The 15,373-nt window shown below is 35.5% G+C and overlaps 1 protein-coding gene across 1 annotated transcript in view; it reads right to left on the reverse strand.

Moving 5' to 3' along the window:
* Window positions 1-15,373, reverse strand: part of ECHDC1 (ethylmalonyl-CoA decarboxylase 1) — a 53,952-nt gene that overhangs the window by 24,940 nt on the left and 13,639 nt on the right. The window contains exons 3-5 of the mRNA XM_011993087.1: window positions 14,059-14,201; window positions 3,093-3,145; window positions 1,442-1,522 (exon numbers count right to left, since the gene is read on the reverse strand). Of these exons, the coding sequence (XP_011848477.1) occupies window positions 1,442-1,522; window positions 3,093-3,145; window positions 14,059-14,201 (277 nt within the window). The remainder of the gene's footprint in view (window positions 1-1,441; window positions 1,523-3,092; window positions 3,146-14,058; window positions 14,202-15,373) is intronic.

Raw genomic sequence — 15,373 nt, forward strand, 5'->3', positions numbered from 1 at the left:
CTAATTTTTTGTATTTTTAGTAGAGACAGGGTTTCACCATGTTGGCCAGGCTGGTCTCGAACTCCTGACCTCAGGTGATCCACCCGTTTCAGCCTCCCAAAATGCTGGGATTACAGGCATGAGCCACCATGCCAGGCCTAAAAATGTTTTAAATGTACAACATGATGTTTTGAAATATCTAGAGCATTACATGCCAGCGCAGAACGACTTTCTCTTCAGTGTCTGAAAGTGAGACAAAAAGTTTACTAGAAGTCTTCTCTTAATGTATACTCCAATATTTTTCCTAGCTAGGGTCAAGCATATAATGTTTTTAAAAAATGGCAAGGCCAGGGTTAGCCCAAAGACTGAAAAACATTCCAAATGAAAAGACAATGAGTTTCAAAGTATGCCAGAATGTTACCATATTGGCATTGGTAAGAGACAGTTGTATAAGGTAATCTTAAAACTCTAAGCCAGAATATTATGTGAATACTTACATACACTTTAGGTTAAACATTATGCTAAAACCTATATATTCACTATCTTATTTAAATTTATAGATATTTAAGGGAGATACTTCATTTTATAGATAAAGAAACTGAGATGAAGAGAGGTAAAATACTTGCTCAAAGTCAAATAGGTAAAAGTGGCAAACTGGGATTCAGCCTAGGTCTACCTGACATCAGTGCTCAGGCTCTTTACTGTTTTGCCAGTTTACCTCTAATTATGCTATATATACTACCTTTTGCATTATAAAGAGGCTCCAGTGTGTGCGCCTGTACAGATAACTTATGGAGCATTGTACTGGTCCCTTTATAGCTAGCTGTGTTAGTAGGCCTTGGGAATGGTACTGAGAAAGCAGTTTAGATGTCTAAAGCATTAGATTTTACAAAATGTCATTTCTATATAATATAGCTATTAAATACTGAAAATAATTATAGGGACTGAAGAGCTATTGGTCCCAAAGAACTTTCTCTATCTTTACTCCCTAATCTTCCCAAAAGTCCCACAAAGTTGCTATAAATCACAGCAGAAAGACGACAATGGGATCTCAGAAAATCTCTTTTTATTGGTGAGAAAACAGCTACAGCAGTCTCTCTTTCTGCATTCTATTTTTCTTTTTTAACGTTGCTTACTTTGTTTGTATAATTCTTTTGGATTTTAAAGTTTCATATATTTCCTTAGCTTTCCTTCCAGGAGTTTTGCTAATATGGATTTGCTCTATTCAAAATCTTAAAAGCTTGTGTTTTGTTAATTTTTTGAAAATGCATAATAATGAAGTGATCATGAAGTTATATTAGATAAAAATTATCTACTTTAATGACTGACAAAAAGAAAATATTCAAAAAAGAAAACAGGTTTATCCTATTTAAGAATATATAAAATATTCATATTAAGACAAAAATGAATTTGAGCAAGTTAATTATATTTGTGCAAGAAATTAATGCAATTTTCATCCTACCTGAAATCACATGCTGTAGTAAATTCTGCTCCTCCACCCAATGCCCAACCTTGAACCAGCGCAACACTTATTAAAGGAAGTCTGTATATTGAAGAAAAAACTGATGTTACAATTTTTAATTTCAATATTCACTTACAAATGTTATTTTTAAAAAATCTTAAAATGCAGTGGAAACAAAATATTGCAGTCTTCATAAAAACAAACACACATCAAAGGATAGCAGGAGCTTGAACCTTTATATCATGAGAAGAAAAACAGTGTAATACTAAAGATACAGTAGTTCACAATAAATGCCATGTAAGTTCATCAAAATACCTCCTTGAATCATTACATATTTTTAGGCTATAGCCATATTGTAACTTACTCCCAAATAAATAGATGCTTTTGTCTAATTTATAGTTCCTGGAACTTCTCAGCAGCAGTGGTTCTTCAGAATAATTCCATGTGATATCATCTTTGTCCATTTTTATTGGTATCAGGTTAAAAGTTGGAAAATCAAGGCTATATCCAAAGGTTCGAAATGTGTTACAGAAGATAGAGCTCCAAAATTGTGTTATGAAGGTTCCTTCAAAAATCAACTCATTGCTGCCTGAAATAATCCACATACTAATCCTATATAAAGGCATGATTTTGCAGTAAAAATAAATCTTTTACACCTTTCCTGTTTGCAAAGACCCACTTTGCAGGGGTGTGTGAATACAAGGTAAATCTAAAAAGTTTTGCAAGTATGGAATTTTTGTAGGTTCTAACCTACAATGAAAAGGTGCAGGTCTAAACTAATTGAAAATTTCCTAATATACACCGCTCCCATGTAGAAAGAATTATTTAAAAAAAATAGTAACTTTTCAGATTTATGTAAGAAAAAGTCAAATGCAATAGGAAAAGGGAGGTGAACAGGGGTTGAGAAAATGAAGATACTATTTTAGAATAGTAATGTTATGATTCTATTACTCCCTCTAGACTCTCAGATACAATGAGTACCAAAAATACAGCAGTGCACAATTAATAACCTTGCTTAAATAAGAATTTCCTTAGTTTTCATAATTTTAAATTTGTCTACATTTGGAATGTGAAAGTAGGAAACTAATCGGCCAAAACATGTCACAGTTTGTAACCTCAAACATACCTTGACAGGCCAAGAAGAATTTTTCCTCTTTGCTTCTTTACCTAGGTACAAAGTCAATTCATCTTCCTCAGAAAGCTGTAAAAACTTTCCAATCCATAGTTCTTTCTCTCATCTCTGTATACAGACCACTTCACTACACATTCTACTAATTTGGAATGTTAGGTAACCTTTATGTGTCACATATAGATCAGTGTCTTTATTATTCTGCTCTAATACCAGTATTTAACTTTCCTAATATCTGCTCCTAAATACAGCTAGTTATATGAGCTCTGTAGGGGATATGTCTTAAATTCTTCTTATCTTTCATTTCTTTTATTTTTAAAATACATATGTATATACCTCATTAAATGATTATCCTTATATGTAATTAAATGATTATCCTCTATAGCACAAAAAACAGGACATCATTAGAATAGATGTAATTTAAAAATTAGCTATTGTTTCTTAACTAGTACAAATAATGGAATAGTAAAAAGCTATTTTTGGTCTTTTAGAAATCGTGTTTTAAAAAGAAGGATGCATTACCTCATAAATCTTGTTAAGGTGTTTTGCATGAACATGCATACGGCCATTCCATCCTTTAAATAAAAATAAGCAGAAACACAAAGGTATAATGCAAATATATTACATTAAATTTTTTAAATTAAGTTTTTACAAAGTAATGAAGCCAAAAATATGTATTTTTTAAACAATGATGTTTCCATTTAAAACTCTTTGATGTTGTCTGAAATGCAAATAATGCTGTATTTGACTTTGTTGACATCCTAGGGCTCCTTAAGCTCAGCTTTGCATGAGGTATTAGCAAAGATGTAGGGATAAGTGACAGATCACATACTCTAGATCACTGTGGAGTTCTACTCAGGGTAATGATGGGGGGAAAGGCATAAGATATACCCATCTCTTATCCTTAAGACGATAAACTTATCAAAGAAGAAGGGAAGGAAGGGAAAAGTTATGTTAAGCTTTGATTTAAAAAAAAAATATTTCTAAGGCTTTATCTTGGTATTGCCACAACTTACAATTTTCTTAAACAAATTTCCTAAGAGTAGTCCAAACTCATTGCCTTGTCTTTTTTTTAGCTCACATACTTTCTTCAATCCAGTGTAATCTGGCCCTCTGCCTTATCCCAAAATCTCTCCTGAAAAGCTTTTAATAATCTCCTACTTGTCAAATTAAATGACTTTTCCTTATTCATCTTTTCTCTCTTCATAACACATAGTACCTTTCTTTAATCAGTTTCTTCATTCTCATATTTGCTCTCACATTCTAGCAACATTTTACACTTCAGATTCTCTTATTTGTTTGTTGTTTTCCAGTCTTCTTCCTTGGCTCTTCTTATCCAACTAATCCCCTAAATCCATGCAGTTTCAAAAATCCAATCCATGGTTTACTCTCTTCTTTATTTATAATTTCTTTTTTTTTTTTTGGAAGTCTCATCTACTTCCATATAAAGTGCTAAAATCTACTAGACATTTTCACATTCTGATAGCACCTCAAACTCAGCACAGCAAAACCAACTGAAAGTAAAAGAACTGAGTTTGAATCCTAGTGCTGCCACTTAATAACAACATGAATTTGAGCAAGTCATGACTATGTAATTCAGTTTCCTCATCCATAAGAAATGAGAAATTTTTTAAAAATTTGCACTATTTGACTTAAAGGATATTTAGAAAGATGACGATATACCTAGAAACTCTGTAAAAGATTGCATAAGAGTTCTGTGTTAGTGGAAAAACTTAGTGTAAGAGTTCTGAGCTAGTGGTCAATAAGGCTCAAAATTTTGGTACTATGTTTGGCTTTCCTATTTCACAATTCTCTCACACTCAGTTATTTACCAAGTACTTCTCCTTGGATATTCCTTAGAAATATTTCAAATATCGATCCCTTCTTTTATATTTCCGCTGCTGTTGCATTAGTTCATACCTGTGTTACTCAAGCCTTGATAAGTACAATAAGATGGCTTTGCTTTCTCCCACCCAAGGACTAATCAGACCCGACACCGATTAACCTCCAAGATTGGCAAGACTGGGTGCATTCAGGGTGGTATGGCCGGAGACAACAGCTTTGCTTCCTCACTGATTTCTGTATTTAATTTCTTTTTCCTCTTAAATATAATCTTCCATCCTGCTACCTAATAATCCTTCCTGTAGGATGATGATGTCTTATAGAATACAACCTGAATTTCTTGGCAAGACCACCTGATTCCAAACTATCTTATCAACTTTGACTACCATACCCCTCATCCAAGCATCCTAATTTCACCACACAAACTATTTGTCATCCCTCTAACACCTTACACTTATTGTGGCTCCTGTGTCTTTGCTTTCATCATTCCTACTAGTTGGAGTAGGCTGTCCTTCTCTTTACCTATTTCAAGGAATGCCCAGATCATATATTTTTCCATCAAGATTTTCTAAATCTCACAATAACAATTTTCTCTTTTGTGTTTCCATAGTATTTTTATTTTTATGCCTTAATTATAGTACTTATAAATTGTGTTGTATGAATATGTGTTTAGATGCATTATCAGACACATCATCTTTACAAGACGAGGACTAGAGAACATAATAATAAGTTCTCAATAATTTTGCCAGAGATACAGAAATACAACAACTATCAAAGTATAAGTATTATAAAAAGTGCTTGAACAAACTGAGAAGAGTGTCAAAGAAGAAATTATTCATTTCAATTGGGATGGGGGTAGTTAGAGAGGCTTTAGAGAGGAGAAGGGAACGTGGCATTTGCTAGGTCTAGACAGTAAGTCCCTTGATGGTGATACTATGCCTTCTCCCTCCTCAGATGCTAGTAAAATGTTTTGCACATAGTGTTTTTGAACTTAACAAAATCAGATGAATTTTAGATGGAGAACTATGTTGATTTATAAAACAAATGCAGTCAAGAAAAAGTAAAAGCCAATGTGGAAGGAATTTCCTAATCCAAAGCTGTTATCAGGAAGATCAGTGTAGCTCACAAAGTGATGAGAAAATCAACACAGGCACAAAGAGCTAAAAAGTTTTCAAGGTGAACCGGTTTATCCTCTGCTAAAAACCTTTCCAATAAAACCTGTTCTATTACCTACATCAAATAATTTTAATATGCATATTTGCTCTTGCTAGATTTAGATTACTTAAAATTCCCATGAAGTATATAGAATTGGTAGAAATAAAGGTAAAGCAAGTATTAGCCTGTGTACTACTATAATTTTCATTCAAAAGACAAAAGGCACACACTAAAAATGTCTATTAGAAGTCGTATGAAATAAACGGTTAGAACAACAGTTTCTAAAGCCAATCTGCCTAGGTTTGAATTGGGGCTCTAGCACTTTCTAATTAGTTTGACTTTGCCCAACCTGCTTAACCTCTCTGTCCTACAGTCTCTTATCTGCAAATTGTGCTAGTAGCAGCACCTATTTTATTAAGGGAGCTAGTAATGATTAAGCAAGTTACGGCACCAAATGAGGTTAGAACAGTGTCTGACATATAGTAAGAGAATAAAAGTTATCTATCATTATTATTAATATTACTAACAATACTGGCAATAGATAATGAGTATGTTTTGGTTTTAAGTGTATCATAAAACAGAAGTTTAAGCAGTATTGGCCAACATGCCCTAGAGATAAGAAAGATTTCATTAAATTTGTCCCCCAAAGTTATTAAACCCACAATGGTTAAATGCTCTGTCCTCTCACTGGGTTGAAGAAAGCGAACAAGCCAGTAAGAGATACCTGTGATAGAGTAAGCTGTGGGTGAGGAACCAATAAAAAGCTAGACCTGCTCTAATGTATAAAAGCTGGAAGCTGAGAAGTACTAAAACAAGGTTTTGAAAGTTGCTGCAGACAGTGGCATTTTCACGCTATCTGGATGATACCTGAGATCCAACCCTACTCTTCTAGATCCTTCTCATAAAACAAGGATAAGAAGAACAATGCTCAGCCAAAATGCCAAAAGGAAGGATTAACATCATATTAAGCCATGTTTACAGTGGAAAAATGCCCAGCCTACAGAAGTATCTTATTAGAAACATAAATAAGCCTCTTTCTTAAGTGTTTATTATATGGATTTATTAATTTCCTCAAAATACACGGAAGGGTTTAGAGAAAATTAAAATAGTTTGTCTTTTTTTTTTTTTTTAGCTAGTGTATTGCTCTGTCACCCAGGCTGAAGTGCAGTGGCGTGATCTTGACTCACTACAACCTCCTCCTCCTGGGTTCAAGTGATTCTCCTGCCTCAGCGTCCTGAGTAGCTGGGATTACTGGCACCTGCCATCATGGCCAAGTAATTTTTGTATTTGTAGTAGAAACAGTTTTCACTATGTTGGCCAGGCTGGTCTCAAACTCCTGACCTCAGGTGATCTGTCCACCTCGGCCTCCTAAAGTGCTGAGATTACAGGTGTGAGCTACTGTGCTTGGCCGCTTGTCTATAAATTAATCAGGGTATGGAACTGCACAATAGTAGTAGCAAATACAAGGAAGTTAGACAAGAACTTTGAGGTCACTGTAGAAATATAAGGAACAAAGATCTAAGGAACAATAGATTAGGAGAAAAGTAACAAGGAAAGTTAAGGGACAAAGGAGGAGACAGATTAAGAACAGAAAGGTTTCTAAATGCCACACTTTTCCTTGAGGCATTATACCCATCCATTGCAGACTAAGCAGGTTTTATTTCCCTACGTTCTAAAGCCTATAACTGCACTTTGATTACATATTCCCTCTGAAAGGAAACTTCTTGTAGCCTACAGGACATCTGTGGCATCAAATCCAAGTCTTAATATTTAAATATATTTTTTTTCTATTTTATTCCTTTGTCTTTCCCATACATAACTTTTCAGCAGGGTTAATCTTTGTGTTATCCTAGTGGATCTCCTGGCCTCTACCATCTGAACCAAGAATTACCTGCCTAATAGGGACAGTTAGAGCTCTTTTCCTACACAATAAACAAAGCATACCAAGATGCGACCAACTTCTTATGGGATCAGTTACACTAAAAAAAAAAAGTGGAATAATAGATAACAAATATAATAAAATGTTGATAGGCTTGATGCTCTTATGAGTACATGACGGTTTCACTGTATTAGTCTCTGCTTTTACCCATATTTGGTAATTTATATTAATAAAAAGCTTTTGAAAACTGAACAAATAGCAAAAACATCAAAATAATTATATTTTTATGATAAAAAAGCCATTTAATAATCACTTCCAAGCATTTTATTACAATTAGAAGGAATTATAATCTAGTTGCTAAAATTGTCATATACTTCAGTTATCTCATCATTCTCAGAAAGCAAATTCACCAAATTAAGTAGATGCTAGTGATGCATCTGTAACAACAAAGACACTGACAGACAAACTGTTTACAACTTAAAGTCATGGTAAGTTTCAGAATGTTTCAGCCATGAGGGGGAGATGCAATTATATATTGCAGCTGTAACTCATATATAACACATGTATGAGCCTCAAAAGTCCTGAGGTCATTTTAAATTTCAGCTTTACACAGATTTATAGTTCCTTCTCAAGTATATAGGAATATAGTTTATAGGAAACATCAGGAACTTTACATAAACTACTTCTAGTTCTTGTTAATTTTAATATCATAATGTGATAAACACACCCCATATGTATCATTGCAATTCTTGTATGTATTGTTACATACATACAATTCTTGCACGTATTGTTACAATTCTTAAAATTATCCATAAATATTCAAAGTGTTTATTTTTATGCTATATATTTCTTATACTGTGACTTCAGAGATTTCATAAAAGGATAATAAAGAATTCATCTACCCTATAAAATGCTTTAAATAGCCAGGTGTCGGGCTGGGTGCAGTGGCTCACGCCTGTAATCCTAGCACTTTGGAAGGCTAAGAAGGGTGGATCACCTGAGGTCAGGAGTTTGAGACCAGCCTGGCCAAAATGGTGAAACCCCGTCTCTACTAAAAATACAAAAACTAGCCAGGTGTGGTGGCGAATGTCTGTAATCCCAGCTACTTGGGAGGCTGAGGCAGGAAAGTTGCTTGAACCCAGGAGGTGGAGACTGCAGTGAGCCGAGATCACACCACTGCACTCCAGCCTGGGTGACAGAGCCAGACTCCGTCTCAAAACAAACGAACAAAAAACCAGCCAGGCCTGGTGGTTCATGCCTGTAATCCTGGCACTTTGTTAGGTGGAGGAGGGCAGATCACTTGAGGTCAGGAGTTTGAGACCAGCCTGTCCAACATGGTGAAAACCTGTTTCTACTAAAAACACAAAAATTAGCTGGGCATAGTGGCCCATGCCTGTAATCCCAGCTACTTGGGAGGCTGAGGCAGGAGAATCACTTGAACCCGGGAGGCGGAGGTTGCAGTGAGCTGAGATCGCTGCCACTGTACTCCGGTCTGGGCGACAGAGCAAGACTCTGTCTCAATAAAATAAAATGAGATCAATGTTTTAAATAAAATAAGAATCTGATCTGAGTTCTAAGCACACTCATTGTAAAGCAGATTCACAATTCCACATTTCCTTGATGAGACTGGCAGATGCATATAACAACAAGTGACAAACACTTGCAGTAATACTACTCCTCAGCTGTCAATCAAGATTTACTTCAGGCGTTGAAAAGAGCAGATTACTTGGAGAATGTAGGTACTAGAAAGAATAAACTTTACTAAGTGATTCCTTATTTGAAGCTGGAATAAAAATTCTCTCCATGTTTTCCTGCATGACTTACGCCAGATCAATGATGTATATATACTACATATATATAATGATGTATATATAAAGCAATGAGCATGTTTCCACTTCCATCTTTAAATATAGAGAAAAAGAATAGTGGCCATATGATCTAAAGAGGCAGAAACAACCTTCTAACTAGAAGAAACTAAGAAAGTAAAATAACCCTTCATCTTACTAGAGATGTTTTCCTAACCAGCTTCTATCAAACCCACAAGAGTCTATTATATTATTCTGTCTTTAACAGTGTCTTTCATGAACTAAGGTGAACAGTGATACAACCATTCGAGAGATTAAAAATACATATATATAGGTTGAGCTATGAAAATCTGAAATCTAAACACTCCAAAATCTAAAATCTGAAATCTAAAAGCTCCAAAATCTAACTTTTTGAGTGCTGACATGATACCATAAGTGGAAAATTCCACAGCTGACCTCATGTACACAAACTTTGTTTCATGTAAAAAATTATTGAAAACACTGTATAAAATTACCTTTAGGCTGTGTGTTTAAGGTGTATATGAAATATAAGTGAATTTTTTGTTTAGAGTTGGGTTCCATTCCCAGGATATCTCATTATATATATATATATATACACATATGCAAATACTCCAAAATCTGAAAAAATGTAAAATCTGAAATACTTACAGTTCCAAGCATTTTGGATAAGGGATACTCAACCTGTATAATCGAATGACTTGCAGGTGACATAGCTAATAATTAGATCTTGGGGGAAAAAAATCTGTCTTTTCAAATTTCCAGATTAGTGCTATAACCATTCAGATACATCACAAATTTAAGTCTAGTGGAGTGCTACAAATTATGCATCATCTCATTAATGAAAATGTTTATTAATCTCAAGATCTTTGAAATAAAAATAATAGCTACCTTTTTCAGATACAGCGCTAGTAGGCACTTTATATATATTATCTTGAATCCTCACAATAGCTCAGCGAAATATCTACAATAATCCTCATTTATAGATTAGGAAAATAAGATTTAGAAAGATTAAGTGACTTGCCTAATCACTTAGCCAGAAAGTATTGAAACCAGCTTTCAAATCCAAGTTTATCAAAGCCAGTGTTCTGATTATCTGAAAGATTCTTTCTCACATATGCAAATAATAATCATATACTACATACAGTGGTATGAGACTTGTATAAAATATCATGAAAACTTTATTACCCACCTACAGCCCACATCTATAATTAAATGGAAACAAATATTACTTACTTTTTTCCCTTTCTAATTTCATTTCCTTCCTTTTTTTCTCCTAGAAGATGTGGTAGAGGGGGAAGGAGCACTGAATTCATGAAAAACAGGTTCCTTGTAAGATTGATAAAGGAAGATGACAGCATTTTTACTCTATCAGGGTAATTCAAAAGCATATTTTTAAAGTTGTTACTACTTCTTGAACTTTACTATGTGCCAGAACTAGGTGCTTTATGCACATACCTCATGTAAAACTTCTTATCATGTGATGCTAAAGAGCTTCCACTTAAAAGCATTCAAATTCTTGCTGATTTTAATGATGACCATCTTTGTTCATTGCTAATCTTCCTGTCCTTCATTTTTTTCAGCCCTTCACACTACTGCACCCTCATCTTTAAAAAGCGAAACAAATAAACAACAATAACAAAAGTACTGACTTCATATGACTGCTAAAGGAAAAGTGATGATATTGAATTTGATCTATCATCTTTTTTTGTTTGCTTGTTTTTTTTTGAGACGGAGTCTTACTCTGTCGCCCAGGCTGGAGTGCAGTGGCGCGATCTCGGCTCACTACAAGCTCTGCCTCCTGGGTTCACACCATTCTCCTGCCTCAGCCTCCCGAGTAGCTGGGACGACAGGCGCCTGATACCACGCCCAGCTAATTTTTTGTTTTTGTATTTTTGCAGAGACGGGGTTTCACTGTGTAGGCCAGGATGGTCTTGATCTCCTGACCTCATGATCCGCCCACCTCGGCCTCCCAAAGTGCTGGGATTACAGGCATGAGCCACCACACCTGGCTGATCTATCATCTTAATATTATTAATTTATATTACCTATTTAAAATGTTATAGTAGCTCCCTCTAGCTTACAAAGCACTTTAGAATAGCTAACTCAATCCTCAATAGATTTTGGTGAGATAGAGTTTATATATCCCATGGAGCTAAGGCTAAGAGGAAGCTGAGCAACTTTCTCATTTAGTTGAGTGGCGCTGAGTAGCAGACCTATGTCTAAACCCAAGACGTCTCACTCTGCATTAAGAGCTTTTCTTGATCCTATTATAGTCACAGGTAGGCTCAACTAACCCAGGAATGTGCTATATCAATGTACTTGAAAAAAAGAAACACCTAACACCTAGATCTTAGTTTCTAACACCATCCTCTACCATTTTCCATAACCAGGACTCCTTGAAGAAATCACTCATTACATAATTGGAGCAGGGAAAATTCAAGATTAACGTGGAGTATCTTATAATACTAGAAAGTAAGGGAATACTCAAAAAACAAAAGGATGTGTCAAAGGAAGACAGGACTGTGGGCCTTTGGTCTTTGGGCTCCCAATGGCCAAAGCTGGAACAATTTGAGCAACAAAATGAATAATGAATATAAAATAAATATCCACGAGTGCATATTGATATAAATAACTGAATAAATAAGTATATGAATAAATGGGGGAGAAGACCTAAATCCCCCTTACATAAGAATAATGGACATATATGTCCCCCCTCCAGGAGATGGAATTTATTTTCCCTTCCCCCTTGAGTGTAGACTAAACTTAGTGACTTGCTTCCAAGGAGTGGAGTATGGAAAGTAAATTTAAAATAGAGTAACCAGGCAAACACTACCTTGGCCAGGTGACCAAGGTTAACATCATTAGTGATAAGTCACCTTGACAGCATATTCCCTTGATGTGATGTGATGAAAATAGAAGCTTATCTCTGGTCTTTCTCTCAGAATCCCACAACCCCAGTCTAATATGAGAAAAACACCAAATTCCATTTGAAGGATATTCTGCAGAATATCTAACTAGTACTCTTCAAAACTGCCAAGGTCATGAAAAACAGGGTAAGCCTGAGAAACTATCATAGATAAGAGGAATCTGAAACATGACAGCTAAAGGTACTGTAGTATCCCGGATTTGATCCTGAAGCAGAAAAGGGGCACCAGTAGAAAAAGTACTGAAATATGAACGAAGTGTGGAGTTTCTTTTTTCTTTTTTTAACTACTTTGTTGAATTATCATTATCAGGTAAAAAGCTGTACATATTTAATGTATACAACTTGATGAGTCTGTGGACAAGTATACACCCATTAAACCATCACTGCCATCAAGGCCCTAGACATATACACTACCTCCCAAAGTTTCCTCCCACCCCTTTTATTATTATTAATATTAATTTTGTGTGTATGTGTAACAAGAACACTCAACATCAATCCCTGCCCATCCCCACCACCAAGCCCCTGACAATCACCATTCCAGTCTTGGCTTCTCTGAATTTTACTTTTTTTTTTTTTTTTTTGACAGGGTCTCACTCTGTCACCCAGGCTGGAGTGCAGTGACACCAACATGGCTCAATGAAGCCTTAAGCTCCTGGACTCAAGCAGCCTTCCCACCTCAGCCTCCCAAGTAGCTGGGACTACAGGTATGTGCCAGCAAACGCAGCTAATTTTTTTATTTTTTTGTAGAGACAAGGACTGGCTATGTTGTCCAGGCTAGTGTTGAACTCCTGGTCTCAGGCAATCCTCCCATCTCAGCCTACCAAAGCACTCATATTATAGGTGTGAGCCACCATGCTAGGCAGAGTTTCACTATTTTAGATTCCATATATAAATGAAATCATACAGCAGAGTTTCATTAATAGTAAAGTACCAATGTTGGATGATACGGTTTGGCTCTGTGTCCCCCAACCAAATCTCATGTCAAATTGTAATTCTCAGTGTTGAAGGATGAAGGAGGGGCCTGGTGGGAGGTGACTGGATTGTGGGGGTGGATTTCCCCCTTGCTGTTCTTGTGATAGTGAATGAGTTCTCATGAGACCTTGTTGTTTAAAAATGCGTGGCACTTCCCCCCGCCCTCCGGCTCCACCATGGTAAGAAGTGCTTGCTTCACCTTTCCTTTGCACCATAACTGTAAGTTTCCTGAGGCCTCCCAGGCATGCTTCCTGTATAGCGTGCAGAACCGTAAGTCAATGAAATGTCTTTTCTTCAAAAATTACCCAGTCTCAGGTAGATCTTCATAGCAGTGTGAGAACAGACTACTACATTGGTTCATTAGTAACAACAAATCTATGTACCACAGGAATATGAGACGTTAACAAAAGGGGAAACCGGATGCAGGGTGCATAGGAACTCTGTACTCCATTTGCAACTTTTCTGTAAATTTAAAATTATTCTAAACTTAAAAATATTTTTAAAAAAGAAATCAATTCACCTTAAAAATAAAGAGACAAAGTGGGGCATTTGAGGGGGCTGGAGCAACATTAACAGCAAGAGAGAGAGAGAGAATCCCTCCAAAATATCTAACACAACTGAGAGTGTTCTGCTAAACTAGAAATTGTAGTAATTTCAAAGCTTTTAACAACAGCCCTTTGCAGATATACTACTAATAAAACCTCAGAATCATTTGCTTGTTATATTGTTCCTCCTATAATTCTAAAAAAGAAAACAAACCAAAATATCCCTATAATCCTTTGGAAGTTATTAAAGTCATCATAATAACCATTAGTAAAATATAAATGTCACAGTCATACATGTCTAATAAACATGTAGAATCTAATGCATAATTCATATAACACTTGCCTCTGGAGTTCCTAGTGATTTCACAGCATTCAGATCAGATCCTGAAGAGAAAGTATTTTTTGCCCCACGGACAATGAGGCCTTTCCCCTCTGTCCAATTTTCCAATTCAATTACTTTTTCCAGAAGTTGTAGCATCATAACACCTGCCAGAGATGGGAGGGGGAAATCACAAATATATGAAGGTGACTGCAAAAATAGAAATAATTTATAAATCATAAGGTGTCAAGCATACTCTTAGGTCCTATATTTTATAAATATTTACTGAATGTCTATCGAATGCCTACTGCACTGGCACTATGGAGTATACAGGAGAGATATATATGGCAGGCCCTGCATTGTAAGTGTAAATTTATTATGTGTCTATCTCTCCATCTATCTTAAGAAATCACACAAATATATGATTATGTAGAAGAATAAGAATATACCATGCTGTCCTAAGAATAAGAAAATGATATGGTAATAAGAAAAAATTATTTCTTAGGGTAGAGATAAGACATAGACCTGACTTCTCAGCAATGCATGTCTCAGTCAATAAAGCTTTATGGGTATAACATGACTGTGAGACTTATGATACATTGGACACACGGTATACAGAACAAAGTGCAATTCCTATACTACTGACATCAGAATAGGATGTTAGTTGAGGAAATGAGTAATAAATACCATCTTTCTCTATGGTTAACAAACTGTCCTCTGAGGGGCTTGAGTCATACGATAGAAGTTCTTCACAGGCCTACCAACCATTAATTCTATGATTTATAGATTGTTACCTTGATATCACTCCAAAGTTCTATTGGAGCTTCTTTATAATAGACAAATTTAAACAGAAACAGCTGGGACTGGCATTTTAAGATCTAATCAATAACTTTTAGATATGCTTATCTTTGGTGATCTTCCAAGTTCATACAGTTCACGGTTTTCAACATGACTAGTTTTATTTTCCTCTGCCTAGGCAATGCTTTTAGAAGCCAATGTATAAAGATCATAACAGAGGGTTAAAAACTGGCAAAAAATTAGTACCACAAGGTTCCAAAACATGGCCCCATTAAATTATGTACACTTCTTTGGAATATAAATCCCACAATGTCAAAAACTTATTTTTTTTGCCATTTTCTGAAGTAACCAGGAGTGAGGTGGTTCCACAATAAATGTTATATTAATGGTACTAACTCACAAATGACTAACGTAGCTATTCTTTCTTATGGCTAATTATGACCTACACTCATGCATCAACAATATATCACATATACTATGGTGATTCCAAGATTAAAACAGAGCTAAAAAATTCCTATCACCTAGTAACCATCATAGTCAT

Source organism: Mandrillus leucophaeus, unplaced genomic scaffold (genome assembly GCF_000951045.1).
Source record: "Mandrillus leucophaeus isolate KB7577 unplaced genomic scaffold, Mleu.le_1.0 Scaffold424, whole genome shotgun sequence".
Taxonomy (NCBI): Eukaryota; Metazoa; Chordata; class Mammalia; order Primates; family Cercopithecidae; genus Mandrillus; species Mandrillus leucophaeus.